The sequence below is a fragment of the Colletotrichum jinshuiense genome, chromosome 1 (genome assembly GCF_051148585.1).
Source record: "Colletotrichum jinshuiense chromosome 1, complete sequence".
NCBI lineage: Eukaryota > Fungi > Ascomycota > Sordariomycetes > Glomerellales > Glomerellaceae > Colletotrichum > Colletotrichum jinshuiense.
The window spans coordinates 2,688,975-2,710,866 of record NC_139302.1 but is presented as its reverse complement, the minus strand read 5'-3'; the positions used below and the strand labels follow the sequence as shown (position 1 = coordinate 2,710,866).

At 54.5% G+C, this 21,892-nt stretch overlaps 5 protein-coding genes across 5 annotated transcripts; 3 read left to right on the top strand and 2 right to left on the bottom strand.

Annotated features, from left to right (window-relative positions):
• Nucleotides 1–464: 464 nt before the first annotated feature.
• Nucleotides 465–1,213, bottom strand: EsH8_I_000706 (Fms-interacting protein-domain-containing protein; the record flags this gene model as incomplete). The annotated part of the gene is made up of 3 exons (XM_083268119.1): nucleotides 465–506; nucleotides 559–802; nucleotides 858–1,213. 3 exons carry the CDS (start codon nucleotides 1,211–1,213, stop codon nucleotides 465–467), a joined length of 642 nt encoding a protein of 213 aa, XP_083118557.1.
• Nucleotides 1,214–3,789: 2,576 nt separating this feature from the next.
• Nucleotides 3,790–5,464, top strand: EsH8_I_000705 (hemolysin-III related-domain-containing protein; the record flags this gene model as incomplete). Its single annotated transcript, XM_083268118.1, has 2 exons — nucleotides 3,790–3,987; nucleotides 4,133–5,464. The coding sequence occupies 2 exons, from the start codon at nucleotides 3,790–3,792 to the stop codon at nucleotides 5,462–5,464; spliced, it is 1,530 nt and encodes a 509-aa protein (XP_083118556.1).
• A 6,314-nt stretch (nucleotides 5,465–11,778) lies between these two features.
• EsH8_I_000704 (sulfate transporter family-domain-containing protein) lies at nucleotides 11,779–14,377 on the top strand (the record flags this gene model as incomplete). The annotated part of the gene is made up of 3 exons (XM_083268117.1): nucleotides 11,779–12,201; nucleotides 12,252–12,792; nucleotides 12,846–14,377. 3 exons carry the CDS (start codon nucleotides 11,779–11,781, stop codon nucleotides 14,375–14,377), a joined length of 2,496 nt encoding a protein of 831 aa, XP_083118555.1.
• A 2,950-nt stretch (nucleotides 14,378–17,327) lies between these two features.
• Nucleotides 17,328–18,851, top strand: EsH8_I_000703 (uncharacterized protein; the record flags this gene model as incomplete). The annotated part of the gene is made up of 1 exon (XM_083268116.1): nucleotides 17,328–18,851. The coding sequence occupies one exon, from the start codon at nucleotides 17,328–17,330 to the stop codon at nucleotides 18,849–18,851; it is 1,524 nt and encodes a 507-aa protein (XP_083118554.1).
• A 438-nt stretch (nucleotides 18,852–19,289) lies between these two features.
• EsH8_I_000702 (uncharacterized protein) lies at nucleotides 19,290–21,008 on the bottom strand (the record flags this gene model as incomplete). Its single annotated transcript, XM_083268115.1, has 1 exon — nucleotides 19,290–21,008. The coding sequence occupies one exon, from the start codon at nucleotides 21,006–21,008 to the stop codon at nucleotides 19,290–19,292; it is 1,719 nt and encodes a 572-aa protein (XP_083118553.1).
• Between the last annotated feature and the right edge of the window lie 884 nt (nucleotides 21,009–21,892).

The window sequence follows — 21,892 nt, the reverse complement described above, 5'->3', positions numbered from 1 at the left end:
CCGTGTCACAGCCAGGCCGCCGTCGGAAACGTGGCCCGCATGACTGAGCCTTCATAAATCGGCAATCCTCCTGATGTGCACATGGTGTCCACTGATAGCAGATGCCGGTATATCTTTAAGCCCCAGTGCCGCGCTTCCGTCGCCTAGGACCGGAGCGGGAGTGGGCAAGAGAGGTTTCATCCTCTCGTTCCAGAGGAACAGCCCGGCTTGCAATGCTGTATAGTTTCTCTGTGTTCCCAAATTCCCACATCAAGAATATTGGGTGATGCGCCCGGAGTTTCGATTCCGGTCAACATATATGCACAGTTAAGGTATGATACCTTGATCGGCGCATTGTGGAGTATCGCCGATTCATACTACAGACCGAAGAGCGCTCTTCCCATCGGCAGGCATATGTAGGCGCGGAAGCATCGCGTTGGCAATAAACAATGGGAGAACAGCCCAATGTGGCTCCGCTGTTGTATTCAGGCAACCTTCTCGAAAAGTTCCTGGATAGGTTTCGCAGCCTGTTTCTATGGTTAGTAAAAGTAGGTACGTTCCCGTAAATGGTAGACAAACATCGATGAACTTCTCGAGGTCTTTATCGAGGTTAGCTAGGTCGTCCTTGCGCTTTTTGTTTTCGGCGATGAGCTTCTGTTTTCTCCCAACAAGCTCCAGTCTCTGCTGTTCGAGAGCTTCTCGCTCCGCTCTCTCGTGGCCGATACGCGCAATCATCAAGGCGTTCTCGTCATCGTCGGCGTGCTCTGGATGCAACACAAGGAACTCCTCGACGGGAATGAGCGGGAGCTTTTGATAAGTATGGCTACATGAATCGTCAGTACATTTTGTACACGAGCACTCCCTCAGCCTGCACATACTCGTAAGATTCACACGCCTCAATCTCGCCCTCGAGATGTCTTTGCTCGTAATACAGATTCTGCAACTGGAGGTGCAGTCGGTCAACCTCGTGTCGTGCCTCGGCGGTCTGGGCCTTGGTGTCCCTAGCGTTGAAGTTGGCGGAACGGTGAAGTCCGCGCAGGTGCGAGATGTTGGTGAACAGCAGCTTCTGCTCCTTGGACAGGCTCGCCTGCTGCTCAGACGAGATGCTAGCCTCTTCGACTCGGGCGACGTCGGCGAGGAGCTGCAGGAGCTTCGAGGCCTGGTCCTGGGCGTAGCCGGAGGTCTGCAGGACAGCGCCTAGCTTCTTGTCCGATACCAAATCGGTCACCACCATGGTTACGGCGGGTATGATCGTCGCGCAGGCTAGTAATGCCGGGAGGCAGAATGTGGAGGGATTGGCGACCGTCTCGGTTGTAACTAGGGAGGCTGTTGGTCGTCGTCTCGGAGAAAAGTTTATGTTGCTGGCGATCCAGATGGCCTATTCGTCGGGCCGTGTTGGAACTTGTGTTGCTCCCGCGTGCACGCGCAAGGCTGAAGGACGGGATCGGGTGGACGAACGGACGGAACGGAGGAGGGCTTGGGTGCTCTTTCGAGAAATAGAGCCTCGTTTGCAGGGCTTGTGGCAGGTATTACGGATACAGATCGATCTGTCGATTGCCGTGGCTTAAGCTTCTTCTTCATCGGAGGCTCTGATGTCCGGGTCTATTCGAGCAACAAAACGGATGTTGGAAAATCAATGCAGCCGCTGGGCCCGTGCTTCAGGCGTTCCCCATAGTCTAGTGCCACCTTTTGTTTGCATTGCTGCAGGGGAAGGAGCCCCTTCCAACAAGAATCGTCATCCACGCAGGTGGCTTACCATCCATAATCAGGAAACCACCACGCGGCCGCTGGCAGTGTCACGCTTGGCCCTTTAGTGTAGTCATCTCTGCTTGGGGGCCTTGGGCCTAACCTAAGTGTAAGACACGGGCCGTGAGGTATGCACCGCAACTCTGTCAGGGCACCTGACAAACGCTAAAGCCAAACGTCATCGCAGATTGCATGTGAGAAATGGGCGTGTTCTGCATTTCACTAACGAATGGCGTTCTCTCATGGCGCCTAGGGCCGGATATCTCAGGTCTTGAACTGCAATCACTAGGCACGCTAGGGCGCAGAGTTGGTTTTGGCCGGCTCTGCCAGCGTCAGCGTTCCTCTTGGAATCTCCCTCTTTCTTGTTATTTGCTGGATGGCAAGGTACGCGGCAGCATAACGGTCTCTGAGAGGGGTGTGACTGGGGGGAAAAATGCATGTTTCGGGGGGCTTTGACTTGCCTGCAAGCTTGGGGTTCATTCTGCCAGTTCGAAACACATGACACCTGCCGGATTCCGCTTTCCTAATGCAGTATTATGTTCACCAGGGATCGTCAGGCTCTTCGGCGCTATCGGCTTCCTTAGGAAATATCACGTAAAGGCGAGCTGGGCGGGAAGACCTGGCAACCTTCTAACCAGTTGTTAACAGTCACAGGCATTGACAACGGCCGGACAAGCTTGCCCAGTCCCTCTTCCCGGTTTGGCTTGCAGTAATGCAGCGTCTCTCGGATCGTCATCCAAAGCTGTTGCCCTGCACATGTTTTGATGTTCTGGAGCGACTCGGCAACAACATAGGATTGCATTGGATATTCCTCCAGAGTGGAAATCCATGCATGGACAACGGATGACGCTATTGGTGGCGCGCCAGGTCCGCCATGGCGCGCCTAGGCCGAACTTTACCGGACATCCACACAAGCAAAGCGAAGCGGAAGCGAAGAGAGAGATTATTTTTATTTATTTTATCCTAGTTTTTGGTCGTCAGCAATGCGCATCGCGCGCGGGAGGGGGCTATTGTTTGATCCTTGGCTCTTCGTTTTGGGCGGTGACATCTCCATCTTTTTGATTTCGCATGTACCGGTAATCAAAAGCTACTGTACGCTCCATCCGAAAAGCGGCTTTTTTTCTTCCCTTACCGTTTGTTCCCCAACCGCATCTCCCACTCCCACTTGTCCGATGCGGATCTCATGTCCCTTTACAGCTCAAGTCCCCTCCCCGAGATGAAAACCCCTGGTCCCTCTGTGTAATCAATCTTTCGTTCCTCGGCAGACTTGGTGCCGCTCTCTCATTCGTAATCCTCTTCTTGAGTTCTTTTTTCCTCGTTTCGCTCTCCTTTCCCTTCTCCGCAGACGTCGGGAAATTGGATACCCTTGTCTCATTCGTCGTATACCTTTTGCCTCTGTCAACAAAGCGCCGTCCGAAGAATTCTCGCCGCCCGCTCTGTCTCTTTATCCCCCTTCAAAGCTCTCTGCCTATTTCTCCCTAGGTGCCCTTTGAAGAACGATAACTACAAACGCACGTGCAAAAAAACGGTCAGCTCCCCAGCCCAGGGAGGAAGGAGCCATCCGCAACAAAGTCGCCAATTCGCCTTCCTAGGCAGGGTCCAGGTGTCTTGCCGATCTGCACTCTCTGTTTGGCCCGGCCAATCACTTCCGCATTGTTGAGGTCCGCCGCCAGTCCCTCAACAGACTAGAACATTTTATCTCGTGGAGAAGCCGTCGCCTCTCTCGGCCCTGATCACCCCCTCCACCTCCTCCCCGCCGGTATACTGTGTATAAGCCAATTGTTTCCCTCGCCTCCCACCCGTGGGCTTATCCGTTACCATCGACTCGGCCGCAACGACAACCCCTTCCGCCAACGCAGGGTCGTCGCATATCTTCAGTGTAACACAACCAATCCAAAACTCTGGGACTTGTTTGTACATACAAACGAAACAGACAAGACTCACATAGAAGAGACGATTCTTCTTGCTGGTGGTCTCTTTACCGCCGAGGCCGAACTGCAAAGGTTCGAAGCGACACCCTTTTTTGTTTTGATTGCTGGCTGGGTTATGGACCCCCTCGCCAACATGACTTCCCTTAAGTCACCCTGCGCCGGCGCTGCCATCCAGGACGACGGCGACGACGACTATACGATGGCGACATCGTCTGGCGCTCAGATTGAAGGCAATGAAGTTGCTCGCAAACGACGACACTCGTTTTTTATTCCCAGACGGAAGTCTATTGTCAACCACATAATCGACGGTGAAGAACATTTACTTCTGAAGGTGCGTTTGACTGTGTTGACGGGGGGGTTTTGTTTTCCCCTCCCTCGGTGTCTGTGTCTTCCTGCGTCGGAGACGTCGGACAAATGATAAAAACAGAAGAAAAAAAGGAGCGGATGCTGACATGCACTCTTGTTACGCAAAACAGGTTGATCTCTTCCTCACCGAACTGGAACGCCGCCTCGAATTCCTCGAGAAGTACGGCGAACTGACCTTCGACTCAAGCATATCCCGCGCGTTTTCCACCCTGCAGACTGTCCGCGCAAGATGCTCCCACGCTTCCGAGGAGGTCCTCGGCGCAGGCCGGAGGCGCCTGCACATCATGGTGGAGACCCTTGAAGCTCGATATCAAGGCGCCCTTGCCTCGGCCGAGTCCCTCAATGAAAAGGCCCGCGTGGGCATCGAACTGTTGGACGACATGCTCACCGAGTTTGAAAACCGGGCATACAAGCTGAGAGAGCAAGGCCTCGCCAATGCCGCCGATGCTGCTGGCGCATTCATGAGCGAGGGCCGCAGGGTCGTCGACGGTGGTATTGGACTAGCGAGAGAGGTCGTCGACGAGGGTATCGAGCGCGCTATGCGCGCTGCCGAGAGTCTCGAGGAGAAGATTGCGCTCGCGGTTGCTAGGGCCAGGGAGACGAAGCTGATTGCCTATGATGACTTGCCCATGCCCTGGCGCATCAACCCACATATCCGCAACGGATACCGGTTTACAGAGTCGAAGCTTGAGTGCATCTGGTCAGCTTTTGGCCTATCCAACGAGCTCGTCAACATCTGGTCACACGCCATCGGTCTCGTCATCGTTCTCGCCGTCGCCTTGTACTTTTACCCTCGCAACGTCAACTTCTCCCTGAGTACCAAGACGGATATCTTTATCGCTGCCGTTTTCTTCTTCACCGCATGCTTGACGCTCGTCTGCTCAACCATCTGGCACACGATGAACGCCGTGGCCGACGTCGACGCAATTTCCATTTTTGCGTGCGTCGACTACACAGGTATTTCGCTACTAATCGCGGCGTCTATTGTCACGACGGAGTACACGGCCTTCTACTGCGACCCTACGAGCCGTTGGCTCTATATGGGCACGACGGCGGTCCTCGGCATCGGCGGCGTCATCCTCCCTTGGCACCCGTCCTTCAACGGTGCGGATATGGCGTGGGCGCGCGTCGCCTTTTTCGTTGGCCTCGGTGCGACAGGTTTCTTGCCGATTCTGCAGCTCTACTTCTCTCACGGTCCCGACTTCGTATGGGAATTTTATACGCCCATCGCTAAGAGCATCTTTGTGTATCTGTTGGGCGCGTTCGTGTACGCGAGCAAGATCCCCGAGCGGTGGTGCCCGGGCATGTTTGATTATATTGGCGGCAGCCACAACTTGTGGCATCTTGCAGTCTTGGGCGGTATTTTGTTCCATTATGCGGCGATGCAGTCATTTTTTGCCAATGCCTTCAGGCAGGCGCAAGGGGAGTGCTCTGTATTCTGAGGTTGAGGTGTAAGCCGCGTCAGCCGACGTCACCCACTATCTATACATCGCTTCGGCGATACACAGATGGCAGTTCGATTCATACAAGGTCTTCCGGCGGACGCAATCTTCAGTCGACTTCATCCATCATGAAACACCACCCTCCAAGACAGTATACTGAACCGAGATCAGTTGGACAGCCTGGAGTGCACACTGACGGCAGCGCCACTGTCAATGCTACATCTGATAAATGACACATCCTGAGGCCTGGTGGACATCATCGAAGAAGGAGCTCCGGCGCTGCTCCGGTTTCAAAAACCTTACCAAATATGATCTCAATCTCGGCGCCCTGTCAACTTGACGTCGCAACGAGGCTAACGTCAGGGATGGTATTCACACGAGTCCCGGGGGCGATTGGACAAGCTCTCAGTATACCAGCATCCATTGACGAAGTCCTCCGATGGTCTGTGACTGCAATGCGTCTCGCGAAGTAGGGGTTCTAAGTCCCTTCTGGTCAGCCCTGCTCTGTCAGAATCGAGCTCGTGTATGTCCCCAACAAACTGTGCAACAGGATATATGTCCTAGTCAAGAGTCGTCCGCTCGCGGGCGATGCCCAACCGGGGTGGGATTGCTTGTTATATCTGAAATTCAGCTTTTGAGGTGCACATCGCGTTGTCCCTCCGTCAGCTAGCCTGCCAGCGTAAACCAGTCCGACAATACTTGGCTAGTGATTCTAAAATGGACAATAGACTAAATCGTTATATATAGTAGCATAGAAGCTAGAAGCATGGGATAAACTCTCCAGCCAGTTAATAGAAATAGATACCCGTCTGTTCGTAAACTAGAGGCCTTAGTATTGCAGTGCTGTCCACCGAAAATGTGCCTGTGACTTAAAAGAGTCGACTCCTGGTCGGAGAATGCGGCATCTACCCATTTCCGTATCAGTGGTCTGCCGGCACGGGTGTCATACTAGCAGGAGGATGCGGGCTGCCAGAATAGAGCGATAGACTGTTCCTATCTGCTGAGCTCCTAGAACGGGGTGGGACGTAGTTTATCGTTTTTCCACCCATCCCAATCTCTTCGGGGATTGCTAGCTGGCTCTCTATAACGCGTGCGTGCCTTGTACGACGGAGTTTGCGTCAGTCTGGTCCTTCCAAGGCGGAGGGAGGGTCCGGATCGAGTGTTGATTGGGACGGGATGGAGGCATAGTCGGGCTTCGTTGTCGTGATGCCGTCGACATGGAAGATGCAAACCAGCAAGCTACATCACTTCGATCTGTTGTTGCAGAGCTCCTGTCTGTGCGACCAAAACAAGTCACCGCAGTCATTTGGATTTTGAGTGGGTTCCCATTGTTTCTTTCCTCGTCAAACGTAAAAAATCGCATTAGGTATGCCACGCAGTGTGAGGCGGCGTGTGTGTATATGAAAAGAAAGCAAATAAAACCCCTTCTCATGCCTCGCGCAGAGATGTGCCAGCTTTCCCAATTAACCACCCGCCCGCCCCTCTCTCCATGGCGCTCGTATCGTGAATCTTTCGTTTCGTTTCCCGTTTTTTTGTTTCAATCATCATGTCGTAAATCTTCGTATCGTACAAGGCGTCCAGTATTAATCAGGCGACCGTCTCCTGTCGTGAACCACCCGTCTCCCCCTCAGGAGAGCGGTGGTTGTGGTTTGTTTTTGGCGTCTCCCGTAAACCTTTGATCCAGTTCGTCGTATTCGTGCAGGTCATTTTGCAAAGTCAAGAGATGCATTTGTCCACGATCATGTCGTAAAAGTCGTCGGGTGTAGCTTATATGGCTCAGGAACGAGCCCGGCTGATAGAGGGCAGCGTCTGCTGGCGGCCAATGGCCCAAAACTCATCAGCTCACCACCTTCCTGATCTCATTAGCGTTTAATGGGCGTGCGCAGCTATGGCGGCGTATGTGTCGTCTGGTATTCTCTCAATAATCCAGAGCGTACGTTCGATAACCTTATCGGCCTGAAGCGAAGGGAATGAGCGCAACAGCTTGTTGGGGCTATCGCATTGTCAGCACATCAATCTTAACAATGGGGGTTTGGCGGGGTTACTCACCTTGGAGAGCTCATCAACTGATCCCGCATACCCATCAACTGGGCCACAATGCAGAGAATGTTCAAGTGAGGCCCGTAGGCAAACAAAAAGTCCCACAAGCGGAGTACCTCGGGCAAGGGAGGCGTGCAAGCACATAATGTCAGAACCGAGGGGAAGGCGTAGATCTCAGCCGTTAGACCCTTGGAGTGGAGATACCCGCTCAGCTTAGAATCGACGGTCGCAAGAACCTTGTCGACCAAGGCGAGACCCTTGTGTACGCCGTCCATAGCACCACGTATGTAGCCGGGACACTCGCGCGTGAGCAGGGTGTAGAAAGCGATGAAAGCCTCGGATTCGCTCCTTGCCGCGTACAAGAATGGCGCGGCTAGCACGTTCATCCCCTGAACATAGGTTCCTGGTTCTCCTGCATGGCTAGACTCGGAGCCTTCCGTCGTCAAGGTAAGAGCCCTTGCACGGTTCCTAGCACTCGGCGATGAGGCTGGGTTCTGGGAGTGGGCGGTCGCTGTTGATGTCGAGCTGTCCTGCGATATAGAGCTTCTGCCAGTACTGGGCCGTCCCCTGCGCTGCTCCTCCCGTGAGTCGTGCAGACGCCAGGCTACGGCATTGAGAAGGCGGATCAGACTGGCCTCGCTGACACGTCTTCTAAACAGAGGATCAGTGGTGAGGGTGCGGAACGTGTCGTTGCGAATCTTGGAGTAGGCCGGGGAGGCTCCGCGGTGGATCAGGGAGAGGTAGTCATCGGTCTGGAGGACGGGGGTGTTCAGGAGGATCATCCAGACATAGATGCGCAAAGTTGACTGCGTGAAAGCGCATTAGCTTCAGTCCACAGAGACCGAGGGGGGAGGGGGAAGGGGGAAGGAGGGGGGATGATATACCATGCCGTCGCTGTCGCTCTTGATACCCTCACTCAGAACCTTGCGGCGCGCCATGCCTAGAGCCTCGACGGCATCTCCGTCGATCGGCCCTTCCTTTATGAGTTGCTGGAGAGACATTGTCGCGTACTTTGGGTTGATGCCCACCATGCTGCGCTTGCTGGTGGCCAGCGCATTCAGATGATGGGCAACTGGCGCTGGAGTGTCGCTATTAGATCGTCCTCGCTGGTGTCTGGTCATTGTGGAAGAGGAGCTCGCATCGCGGCGCGTAGGTGAAATGTTCCTCTGCGTAAAGCGCTGCTGCGCGATCAAGGAAGGCTGATGCTGGGACTGGAGCTGCAGGGCGGCCTTGGAGCCCAGGTTGTGCGCCGACTGCAGTTTGCGCAGAGCGCGATGTGTACGCGGCGAGGGCGGCGGGAGCAACTCAGTCGTTATTGACTGCGGCTGCACAAAGGCGTGCACCGGAGGCGCGAATGGATCTTTTGTTGGACTTGGAGGCATCTTCGAGACTAGGGGGGGTCGGGACCGCTACATTCACTTGTTGAAAGATAGGAGTGTATTACAATCGATTATACGAGAATATTCAGAAAATGGCAGGGCGAGCGGAGCAAAGACGCCAGAAGAAAGGGGGCGGCTACAGCGTAGCAAGGTGACAGACACCTCGTAGGCTACTATTTTTGGCCCGGGGCGGGGGAGGAGGTTGGTGATTGCGGCCTTGGTGGTGTCAATGGCAAGCAACACAGCGTTGGCGGCTTTGGTGTTGCTTTTCTGACTAAGGCAAATCAACTGTTGCCCGGGGAGAGAGGGGCCGTTGGGGACTCGCGACGGGACTGAGGTCCAGCCGCCGTGTTTTTTCGCGTCCAGTAGGGCGTTTTCAACAGTGCACTTTGCTGACTGGCCAATGCCCTCGCTCAACTAAAGGTTCCTGGTGTAAGGAACCGGGCTGTCAGGGGCAAGTCAGCCCAGCCTCGCCAGCTGAAGACCTGAAGCCTCAAACTGCATGCGACCCCTTTTCAACGGACCGACCAAATAATTTTGCCATGCATCGTCCACGGCTGGAAACTAGGATGGGTTCTTGGTGGCCAGGACAAAGCAGGACGTATCAAGGTACCTAAAGCCGCCGAATCTGGCCTGGCCAGAGCTACAAAAATAGGGGCTTTGAAGGGGGGGGTGAAAGTCAAGTTTTGCGCCTCATCTTCGATTTTGTCAAGCCACAGCCTGGTTGTTCGAGCCACATATGCTTTTCCGACGTTCTCCCGGTGGCGGTATGGAAAAACCTTTAAGCGACAGAATATATCAGCGATGTGTTCGCAACATCTTCGTCATGGGTTATCTTAGCTGTTGGTCCGAGCTGAGCCCATGACGTTGGTCACCCGCAGCCACACACCCGCTCCAACGGATCCCGTTAGCAATTGGATCCAAGAAAGGCGTAGTGTACTACGATACTTTCTCTGTTGTACTGTAGCAGCCACCCACATTGTCCCCCGGGCTGCGGGCTCCCTGCTTCTCCAGACTTTTCAGCATCTGTTGCTGTCTCCCATCTCAGGAAAATGCTGACCAGTCCATTTCGCGTACTACAGAACCAACGAGGCGAGGTGCAACGCAATGCGTTCCGCACTGTTCGGCCATCTTAGACTCTGCTCCGGCAGGGTCAAGGACTAACCTGGTTAACGCTCATTGTTGGAAAAGCTTCGCACCACACCCTCGTAGCCAAGGCGAATGGGGCCCAACCAGGTTGAGCATCTCTGCACCCATCCGCCCCACTCCACATCACCTCAAACCGGGGGGCTATTGCACCATCGCCCAGTTGCAGAAGCTGAATGTCATTGGCCAGGCAGGCAAGTACTGGGCCAAAAGCGGTAGTTCTCTGGATACTCGTCCCTCCCCCGTGGAAACATGTGTTGCACAACAGGGTGTGCGGGAGCAGACTGCATAGCACCTCGTCCGACCATGAGCTCTGATTTTTCATCATCTCCATATTATCCTGTCCGTCAACAAGGCAGCTGTTCGCCTTGTCTCCATGGCTGACGCCATGTAGGCATTGGCATTATCCAACATGCGGGTTCTGGCCATGAGAAACCCGAGCTTTCTCCCGTGGCTCGAACATCGCTGTTGTGTGGCCGTGTGACAAGCCAGGAAGGGGTGCGAGAGAAACCACGAGACTGTCACTCCGAGACCGCAACTCACATGGTCTGTTCCCCCACGCCGCCAGTCTTCGTCTTATGGCGCTTATTATTGAATAGCATTCGTCTGATTGCCATTACCATACCAAATAAGCAAGAGTATGCAGGTTCTCCTTGTGTGGATATCAGATTATTGGGCTCGTAGCGTGGCCCCTCTCCATCACTCGGCTCCACTAAGCTTCGAAAGGCAAAGGCTCGATGGCGACATCGCCCCGGTTTCGACATCATAGCAGGAGTGCGGGTACCACCAACAAAGAGCCTTTGCTGACACCAACTTTGTTACTGTTATATCCGCGCTGTCGACCCCTGATTATCAGACTCTAATGGATTGAGCCACACCCTGTCAAAGTTTTTCTGTACTCTCGCCTTCTCCTCGGCTTTTCTGCAACGCTCATTTCTTGGCTGCCGCCGTCATCCCGGTGCCACATCTCTTGGCCCACGGGATCCATCGCCTTGTCCAGCGGGAGAAGCACTAGAGCCTCCCTTGGCACTCCACTGCCGAAGACTCTGAGGTCAATTAAAAGCTTGTGTGCCGGCCCTTCTCAGCGGATGTTGAATGAGCGTTCGAGGGCCTCTGAAGAGCTTCGAAGAGCTTCCGAAAGACTTGAAGAGCTTCTTTTCAGTAGCACAACACGGACACTTCTATCGCAGCTCTCCGAGTCATCCACCACCCGTATCTTGCCGTCACCGTTGTGCAAAGACGGTGGCCCCCTTACTGCTCCTGGTTGTAGGCACATCGATCGGCCTTTATCACACGCCGCCAAATCACGGCCATTTTCCTGAGTCGGGGAACGTTACGCTCGTCATTGAGTCGGACCCTAACCAATTAATGTCCCTTTGACCGATTGCGCAACTCTGCAAGGGCTTTTGGGCAGTGTCAATTTCGCACCTCCTGCCTCAATTCGCCACCCCCGTCGAGACTCAAGGTCTGGAAGCGTTCTAGTCACATTTTGCGACATCTGGCTCTGCCTATTACACCCCCTGGTTTTCATTCCTACCGCCCACCTACGAGCGACAAATTCCGCAGCGACTCGTGTGTGGACCCAGGTGTGCGGCACGGTAACCTGGCTGGCGACTTGTATATAGCCTAGGCACATCTTCGCCCGAGGAAGAGTCGGGCCTTGTCCGCTACTCGCTTCAGTAGAAGCGCGCTCAGCCACTCTTCTTAAGAACCTTTGCGGTCGGTCTACGCTTGGCCCGTTCAACCATCATGCCAAGTGCGAGTACAAAAATTGGCCATGGCCTGGCCAAGGTCCTGGGCATCAAGCTTGAAAAGCCCGAGAACGAGGAGATTCTGCGCGGCGAATCCGTCTTCTCGGTTCAGTCATCGGACACTTTCGTCGAGGAGGAGCCTACAACCGCTGAGTGGCTTCTTGAGCTCTTGCCCTCCGGCCAGGAACTGCTGGAATACATCCGCTCTCTATTTCCCTTCCTCAATTGGATAGGACATTACAATTTGCAATGGTTCCTCGGTGACTTGGTCGCCGGTGTCACCGTTGGCGCTGTGGTGGTTCCTCAAGGCATGGCATATGCTCTGCTCGCCAAGCTTGATCCTCAGTTTGGTCTCTACTCATCATTCATGGGTGTCATTCTCTACTGGTTCTTCGCTACTTCCAAGGATATTACCATCGGTGTATGTTACTACCACCCAGTTGCTATGTGCTTTGCTAATAACCCCTACAGCCTGTGGCCGTCATGTCAACTGTCGTCGGCAATCTCATCACCGATGTTCAGGCAGACTTTCCACAATACGAAGGCCACCAGATTGCGTCGGCTCTGGCCATCATTGCTGGAGCCATCATCCTATTCATCGGCCTGATTCGTATGGGGTGGATTGTGAACCTCATTTCTTTGACTTCACTGTCTGCCTTCATGACTGGTTCCGCCATCAGTATCGCTGTTGGCCAACTTACCACGCTGCTGGGTATCAAGGGGGTGAACACGCGTGAGGCCACATACCTCGTCCTCATAAACACTCTCAAAAACCTCCCCAAGACGAAGATGGATGCCGCTATGGGGCTGACCGCGCTGGCCATGCTGTATCTTCTTCGATTCATATTCACCACGGCCGCGAAGCGATACCCCCAAAAGTCGAAGCTCTTCTTCTTCCTTTCGACCTTGCGGACGGTTTTCGTTATTCTTCTCTACACCATGATCAGTTGGTTGGTCAACAAGGATAGGCGATCGAACCCCATGTTCAAAATTCTGGGAGACGTCCCAAGAGGTTAGTCCAATCTTTGTCTTGGCATTCATCAACCAATCTAATTAGTTCTACAGGTTTCCAGGATGTCGGCACCCCGAAGATCGACACCGGCCTAATCAGCGCCTTCTTGCCGTTCCTGCCTGCCAGTGTTATTGTCCTTGTCATCGAGCATGTGGCCATTTCGAAGTCGTTCGGACGTGTGAACAACTACACCATCAACCCTTCCCAGGAATTCGTGGCTATCGGTGTGACGAATGTCATCGCCCCTTTCCTTGGAGGTTACCCATCCACGGGATCCTTCAGTCGTACCGCCATTAAGTCTAAGGCTGGTGTCAGAACTCCTTTTGCCGGTGTCATTACTGGTCTCATCGTTCTGCTCGCCATCTACGCTCTGACGGCCGTCTTCTTTTATATCGCTAGCGCATCCCTTGCCGCAGTCATTATCCACGCTGTTGGAGATTTGATCACACCGCCCAACACCGTTTACCAGTTTTGGCGTGTTTCCCCGCTTGAGGTTGTCATCTTCTTCATCGGTGTCTTCGTCACTGTCTTCTCTTCTATTGAGAACGGTATCTACGCCACCGTCTGCATCTCCGCCGTGCTGCTTCTCTGGCGCATTCTGAGAGGTCAGGGGCGCTTCCTTGGCAAGGTCAAGATTCATTCCGTGGTCGGCGACCATGTTATTGGCGAAGACCACAGGCAAGTCATTGGCGAGTACGGTACCTTCAACCCTACCGACAACGCCGCTCGTAATGTCTTCCTGCCCATCGACCACGGCGACGGATCCAACCCCGAGGTCTCACTTGACAGCCCGTATCCTGGCATCTTCATCTACCGTTTCTCCGAGGGCTTCAACTATCCCAACGCCAGTCACTCCCTTGAATACCTCACCGATTACATATTTGCCCGGACCCGCCGTACGAACCTTGAGGCTTATGGACGCCTTGGTGACCGTCCATGGAACGACCCCGGTCCATCGCGCAAGGCCAAGAAGGCGCAGGAGCAGATGCGTGAGCAGGAGAATAGGCCAACCCTGAAGGCGATCATCCTCGACTTCAGCTCTGTCAACAACGTCGACCTGACATCGATTCAGCAGTTGATTGACGTCCGCAACCAGCTCGACCGCTATGCCGCCCCTGACAAGGTGAACTGGCACATCGCCTGCATTAATAACCGGTGGACCAAGAGAGCGCTCGTCGCTGCCGGCTTCGGCTACCCGGTCGATCGCAGCGACGGCTTACAACACCAGTGGAAGTCCATCTTCAGCGTTGCTGAGATTGGCGGTTCCGACTCCGCGGCTGCTGTGGCAGAGAAGGAGGCGAATGAGAAGGAGATCTCATCCCATGCCAAGGCCACGCGGACTACTGACGAGGAGACGGGCAAGGGCAGTGTCCATGATGTGATTGACCCCGTGTCGTCGGGCTCCAGGAAGGGGAATGGCCAGAGGCGGAGGGGTGTGATTGTGCACGGCCTCAACAGGCCGCTGTTCCACGTCGACTTGACGAGCGCGTTACAGAGTGCCATTGCGAACAGTGAAGGCAGAGGTGGTGATGGTGATGCCGGCGACGTTGCCGGACCAAAGAGCCCGAGCAGCTCTAGTGATTAAGAAAGTTTGGGATACAGGATTAGCGATTGATACCCACGTTGGGCACCTTTGTTAGATTGGTATGATCAAAAATGGTGCAGTTATGACCAGGCACACAAACTGTTTAGTACGATTTACCGTATATAGAGCAATAAGCTCGCATCTTCCAAGTATAATATTACGACAAGCTTTGATAAATCCTTACTTTTAGGCCCTTCGTATAACCACCCGAGTGACAAATATCATCCGTCTAGGAAACGCCAACTAGTCTCCATACGTCTCGACACCCCCATGATTCGGTGTGCATGGGGTGGTTCCCAATTGATACCTACTATAATCGTACAATGTGCTCAATGTCAATCAGATCACAACCTACCGTGTTATATCAGCGCCTCGCCTTGATACTTTTATATCGGAAGGTCAGTTTTCGTGCCATCACGGCGTCTCCAAGAGCAGATGACTTGGCAGGACCGCCCCGTTTATATACAAAGCGCCTAGCAGGCGGTGTTCAACCGGTTTAGCCTTGCAAATTGGCCACGCCGATGCCGATTGCCACCCTTTCCTAGCCCCAGTCACGATCGTTGTATTTGTACCAGGCATCCAGTAGAATGGGAGAATGTATTCAAGAGAAAAGAAAATACAAAAATACATGCAACACCGGGCATTCGCTGGTCGTCACCGACCCAACTACTACTCCGGCCCTCACTGGTTTATCGATGGGAGAGCGGACGGGATCCCGAGTTCTCCAGTGGGTATGGCCGCATGTGCTGGTGATGGCGAGGGAAGAGGCACATGTATCGTACCGGTCTGGGTATTGTAGACAAAGCTGGCCAGTCAAACAAAACAGGCGTCCGGCTTGATAGCCATTATTGTGCTCTCTACATCTGGAAAACTTTACAGATACCCAACGCAACATTGATCTAGTGGTTCCCCGAACACCCTAGCCCGTCGAAGACTGGGTGTAAGTCCTTCGTCAGGTGATATGAAGTCATCTCCCTGTCCAGACATTGTCCAAGGTGTGTCACACGCAACGCGCCTGGAAGTCGTCGAGTGCCAACGGCAGGCTGGGACAGGTGCGATAGGCGCTCATCCCGGCGATGGCTGGTCGACATCACATCATTGCCGCAACCCTTAGTATAGCTATGAATAGCCCTGCCATCGTGCTCGCAGGCCATCCAGCCAATTGTCCTGGACAGCCCCTTTCGCCCCTGTCGTCTGCCTCATGGAGCCGTTGAAGCTTGGCCGCGTCCAGCATGACCGGTGGTCCATCGAGTTGCGTGCAGCGTTCAGCCGCAGTATCGATGTGATTCCAACAGCATAAGTTCGTCGGCATCAGTCAACATGGTTGGAAAGCTGCTATTGCGGACCCGGAGGAGAAGCTGCTAATTCCATCGACTGTGTTGGGCGCAGGTTGCAGGGGCCAATTTCGACCTGGTTCGGGTCTCCTTAGGCCTCTGAATCACCAGCGGAACCAGCGACGAGGCATTCCTGACCAGCTTCCTGCCAGGTTGAACTCACTTTCTACGATAGAGAAAGCCTCGTGAGGTGGTTATGACGGTCGGGGAGCACAGAATATAGCGGAGGCCGCACTCGATGCGGCCTGCGATGCGGCCAGAGGAAGGCAGTGAAATCTGTCAGAAGCACCTGAGTGAGAGCTCGAGTCCGATGGACGCCTCAAGAGGGAGGAAAGTGGGAAAATCCACGACGCGGTCGCAGAAACGGCCGGCCCGTTCGGCGGCCAGCTCGGGGCTGTGGTTCCCTTTTACGGCGTAGCCCCGGTGGGGCACCAGCGGCCCGTTTGTGCGGCCCAAAGACCGTCAGAACGCCTGTGGCAACCAATTACTGGCCTACCGTCGCGGCTTTTGGCCAATGAGAGGGCACGCGGTTGGCATTGAATAGTGGCTGAAGCCCCTAGGCGGACTCCACCACAACGTGCTACACTTTATCCTAAAGGGCCAAAGCATATGGCACCGAGGGTGAGGACGGTGGAGACAACTGGGAACATCCTCTTCGGTGTCGGCCGGCCTTTGGGTGCCTCCACTTTTAACCTCTTCACCCGGGAGAGAGCATGTGCCAGGGTGTACCGCCAACTCTTAACTTCGACTTCTCATCATCGTTGCCAAAGTTGTTCTCATCGCAATCTGGCGAACCACAGAAGAGAGTCGAACGGCCGTCATCTCTCAATTTCGCGAGGCTACCCCGCCTCGTTCCCACACCGCCGTATGCTGCCCTATCTGAGTCGCGCGGGGGAGAGCTTCTTGGCCATTCTCTCACTGTTCATGCATCGTAGCTTTCGGGCTGTCCAAGGCCCATCCCATGTCCGCAAAAGTCCTGCGCGCGGTCTGAAGTTGTTGCTTTGCATTACTTCCTCCAAGCATCTACCACCGCCTGATGTTGAGTTTCACAACCCAAAACTCCCAAAACTCTGTCCAGCTCCTAGTACCTACTACGACGCACTGACTCTAGCCGGTAAGGCAACCTCATCCGAGGTCCCAGGACGGCGGTCCCAGGACCAAATCCCTGCCACAAACGGAAAAAGGCGACAAATGGAATTGTTTCTTCTAGAAGGTGATCTGATCAGCTATCGCCCAGGTTCCGTCAGTCCAGGGATGCCGGGCCAGCCAGTAACCGTCCTCGCTCCGGCAGGTACTCCTTTTGCTGCTCCCCCCTCCTAGTCCACCCAGATCATCTATCTCCATGAGACCTAGATGCCCACCACTCACGAACAGGATCTGCCCGTCTTTCTCGGGTCTTCATATTTTACCCCCTGTTCCAACAATGTCCAACATCGCCAACTGCCTTGTCCTCTGGGGTCTCTTCATTGTTGGCCTCACTCCGCCCACCCCTTTTCTTCCCCGGTGATCTGCTCCTCTGGTCTATAAGTAGCCGTGAACTGTGTCAACATGGAGACCCCTTCTTCGTTTGCAGCCCCATGATACATATAGAACTCTACTGCTCCTCCACTCCTTAAATGTCTTCCTCATTATCTACCGCCGCCGCCGCCCCCGTATCCAAATTCAGAGAGCTCTCTCTCGGAAGGATGCCTCCCACGACCAGATCCCAAGCTCACCGGCAGTCTCCCGATGTCACCTCCGACTATGACTCCAGCTCCGATCCCGACAGCGACTCGGACTCCTCCCTCATCGATGACGACGACCCGTCCGTTGTCCGCTCCCCATCAAAACTCGCATACAGGGTTGACAGGCTATCCGCCGAGGCCCGACTGCGAGTCCGCGAGGCTTTCAAGGACCCGCCTCGCCTCTCGCTGCAGCACTGCCGCCTCAGAGACGACGTTTATGCCTTCCAGATGACCGAGCTGGTGCCCCGGTCTATCCGCATCGGGTCCGCCAGCAGCCCTTTTGCGACGCCGAGGTGCTCCTGCAGAGAGCAGCAAAAGAAGAACGGACCTCCCTGTAGGCACCTCTTCTGGCTTCTGGACCAGCTCGTCAGGCAGACTATGTACGACCACGACCCGACCTCCCCGCTGACCATGACCCCGGATGGCTTCCCGGAGGAGATCGGCGACCCTTTTACCGACATCTCGGCCTTCCACCTGGACGTACTAGCCGACGGCCTCCACTGCGACGTTTTCAACCTCGGATCTGAGGAGGACTCTGAGGACTCCGGCTCTGAGGAGAAACGTCCGAACCCGCACCGCGTTCAGGAAATCCGCGAGATGCTCTCCGCCGTCGTCTCTTCCACCACCTCCCCCGACGACTACCGCCCGGACCTCTTCTCCGACCCCCCCGATACGGGCAAGAAGCCCGTAAAGCGCCACGACCTGGAAGGGACAATCTTCCGCATGCTCCTCGCCAACAACGACTTCTTCCACTACTTCCTCTCCCAGATGCGCACTACCGACCCCATAAACGACCCCTTCCGCAAGTTGTCCCAGCGCGTCGACCGCGTCCTGCTCGAGCTCGATGCCTACGCCTCCTCCCCCTCAGCTCCGGCAGACTCGTCGATAGAAGGCCCCCGCGACGTAGCCTGGGCGGCCCGCCATATAACCGGCGTCGTAGGCCTCATCCGCACCGCGATATTCAAGCGCGACCGGCCGCTGGAGCACTGGGAACGTACCAGCGCCGCCCGCACCCTGGTCCACATCCTCGCCGCCGTCGTCGAGCGCAACCGCGACTTCGTCCGGGGGGGAGGTTCTCTCCGCGGCGCTGCCACTACCACCGGAACCGGCGCGGAAACGTCCCGCCGGGACCGCAACATTTACCTCCGCCTCGTGGGCGACCGCGACGAGGACTTCGTCCTCGGCGTGCTAAACCTCCTCCCGCCCGACGCGGCGGCCCAATTCTTGCACAACCTCGAGGTCATCCAAGACCAGCTTGGCGTCAACGGCGCGCCAGCCTCGTACGTCGAAAAGTTTCGCTCCCTCATGGCACGGCTGAGGAGGGCCGGCGGCGGCGCATCGGGCTCGGCCGGGGCGGGCTCGAAGCGTCATGGCCAGGGCCAGGGCCATGGCCGGGGGTCCAAGAGGATGAAGTGATGCGCCGCTCCCCTATTATGACCACTAACTTCGAGTCCCAAGACAAAGGGGACTGCACGGAACAAATTCCCAATCTGGTGGTGGGGACTGGCTTCCTCCCATGCTTCTATTCTTCTGGATGGCTGTAATACCCGGCCTTTCCTCTTTTGTTGTTTTGTTTTTCGCTTTGGTTTCCTTTCACATGACATGTCTTCTTCACATCTTGTCCTCATCTAGACTACCAGTCTACTACTTAGAGACCATCGGGCGCGGAGCCATCGTACATCGGCTTGAGCGGGGACGTCGTGGCTTCGGCGCTTGAGAATTCTGTTACTCTGCAATACAATATTATTGTCCATCCTTGAGCTACCACAATCCGTTTCCCATATTTCTACACGATTAATGAATGCTGCTTCCGTTATTCTCTATCATAACTTTTCCGCCTCTTGTTTGCGTGTTCTACAGCTCATCTCGCAGTTTCTCTAGCTCGTCTAGAACATCCTGCAAAGTCGGTCTTTTGAAGTGATTCTCGTCCCACTTCCCTGCCGATTTCAAGCTTTCTCTTGTAGCTTGAAATTCCTCTGCCCATGACATCTCGGCCCTCCACCAAGCCGCAGCCACTTTCCGAATGCCTGTCGGGTCAGTATTATTCTCATGGCCCTTGAAAACAATCTTGCTGCCTTTCCTCCCGACTTGGCTGCTCAGTGTAGCTCGACGCCCAGCTGTGCAACGGTCGATGAGACATCGCAGTTTCAGGGGAGTTCTGGTATATGCCGGGAATTCAACGTCGGCCTCCCAGCGATAAGATTGCCATACGGCGGCTGGCTGCGGGGCACTGGCTCCCTCAAAGATGCACCATAAAACCCTTCCAAGCATGTACACCTCGGATGCTTCCTGTTCTCTGGGACTGAGACATGCCCAGCAAATATTGTAGCCATTGGGCGGGTTCGTGTACTCTTCTCTGTTTTGAAGGGACTCGAAATCCGGGCACATTCGTCTCAATATTTTGGCATATCGGTCCCTAACATCCTCGGGCACATCATCATCAGTGGCCAACAGGCGGATGTATTCGATAGCGTTGATTTCAGGAGATGCGAACTCGCACCAGACCCCACGCTGCTCGAAGTCGACCATAATTGCGTCTCTATCCTTCGACAAGACAATGTTGTCGAGGCGAAGATCCGGGTAGAACGTGCCGGAGGTCTTGCGATTATGTAACACGCCCGAAGTGATTTGTATGGACCACTTGAACTGCTCGGCCGTAGAAAATGCGTTTTGAAGCCTCAGTAGAGGCACAATATCTCTCAGGGTACCGTAGCAGTGATACTCGAGAGTGAAACCGAGAACGGCGATCTTGCTGCCGAAATTGCATCGCTTCGTGACGAGGTGAGCTGGGCGTGACATGACGTTAGGGTGTGGTTCCGCTGACAACAGCAGCTTAAGTTCATGATACAAGTACTTGGTGTAACTTGTCAGTGTTTTCAGAATCCAGAACTGGCCCCGAATTTGGACGAGGCAGACGCTGTCGTGAATCTGCTCGACCACGTGGACGTTGGAAATGTCAACACACTCTGGCAATTCAATCGCATGCCCCCACATATCAGTTAGAGCAGAGGCGGATAGCAGTTGACGTTCTAGGTAGTAGGTCGGAGCAACGTCGATCTCTATGGCTCTGATATCTAGAGATAGGTTCTTGAAGACGATGCGAGAGCCAAACGGCAAAGAGGCGAACAGTGTTTCTGGTTCGGGAAGCTGTTTCGTCCAAATCTGCAAAGCACGAAGAATATGCCTGGCTATGTTGAGCTTCTGGACTCGAGCGCCATCCTTTGTGTGGAAGGCAACATCCAAACCCAATAGTTGTCTAGTTTCGAACGATTGAGTTGACTGTTCCGGAATGAAGGCATCGATGCGCATGGGTTGTATTGAGCGAAGAAACAATGGCAGGATGTAGAATTGAGTTCCAAGTCCTGTACAACCGTCTATACGCCACAAAGGATCAGGGAGAGGATCGAGACTGTCGACTCGGTTCTTAGGGTTGAGCTGCGAGCTTTCCCAGTCTGCCGATGGGAGCCGATATGGGTCATCGCTTTCAAGGTGGGGGATATCACGTTGAAACGCTTCGGAGAAGGCGGCCGTGGGGTGAATGATGTCGTGTATTACGTCCGGCTCCAATTCCATCTTGTAACAGTGATGGTCGTTAGCAGTGTATAAAGTCAAGTTGGCCAATGGCGCCCAGCGTCATGTAGTAAAGTCGTTCCACGGCATCAAATGAGATATGGAAAACAATGTTGGAGTAAGCGGCTAGTGGCGCATGAGAGGACAAGGTGATCAAGTGAAGGATTGACGATGCGCAATATGAGCTGGCCAGCGTCGTGTAATGCTGCAGGACATGGGAGGAACAGGTAGCATAGGAGCCCGTCGTCCTCTCTAGATTGGCTGTGCCTCTGTGGAAATTAACAAGCAGGTCGTTGACCGGTGGGGGGGGGTGATGTTGCACCAGGCCACAAGTGGTGCGTTGAAATAGAGGATCCGGTGACGGGTTGACAGGAAAGGCTTGGCAATTCACGTATTCTGAACGTGATATCAGGCGTGGGTATTTTGCATGATAATGCCGCCGTTCCGATTTGTGTGTTGGGTGTTTGCCCTGCAAGTAGCTGCAGCTGGAGAGGATACTGACCCGGCTGGAAAGCAACCGCCTGATTGGTCGAGATAGAGGATTGATTGCAAGAACGATTGGGGGGGGGGGGGGGCAGGTGTCGTTTGACTCGGGCAGAAATGGCCAAAAAATAAGGCAAAGAAGTGACTGAAATCGTCAGTTCATGAGGTTTGTGTTAGAGCAAGTAAGTCAACTACCACTGTTGATGCTGCCTTAGTCCCCAAATGACACCGGTTATCTTTGCCGAAGCAGCTAGCTGTGAGCCGCATTGGATGGCTTCAACTTGCTTGACGAATAGTAGCTGCGGCTACTTGGTCACCGTAAAGTTGGTGAAGAGATGAAGCAAAAAGGTCAAGGTAGGAAGGGCAATGGAGCTTCCCCGCCAGTGTGAAGGAGGCAGGCATGG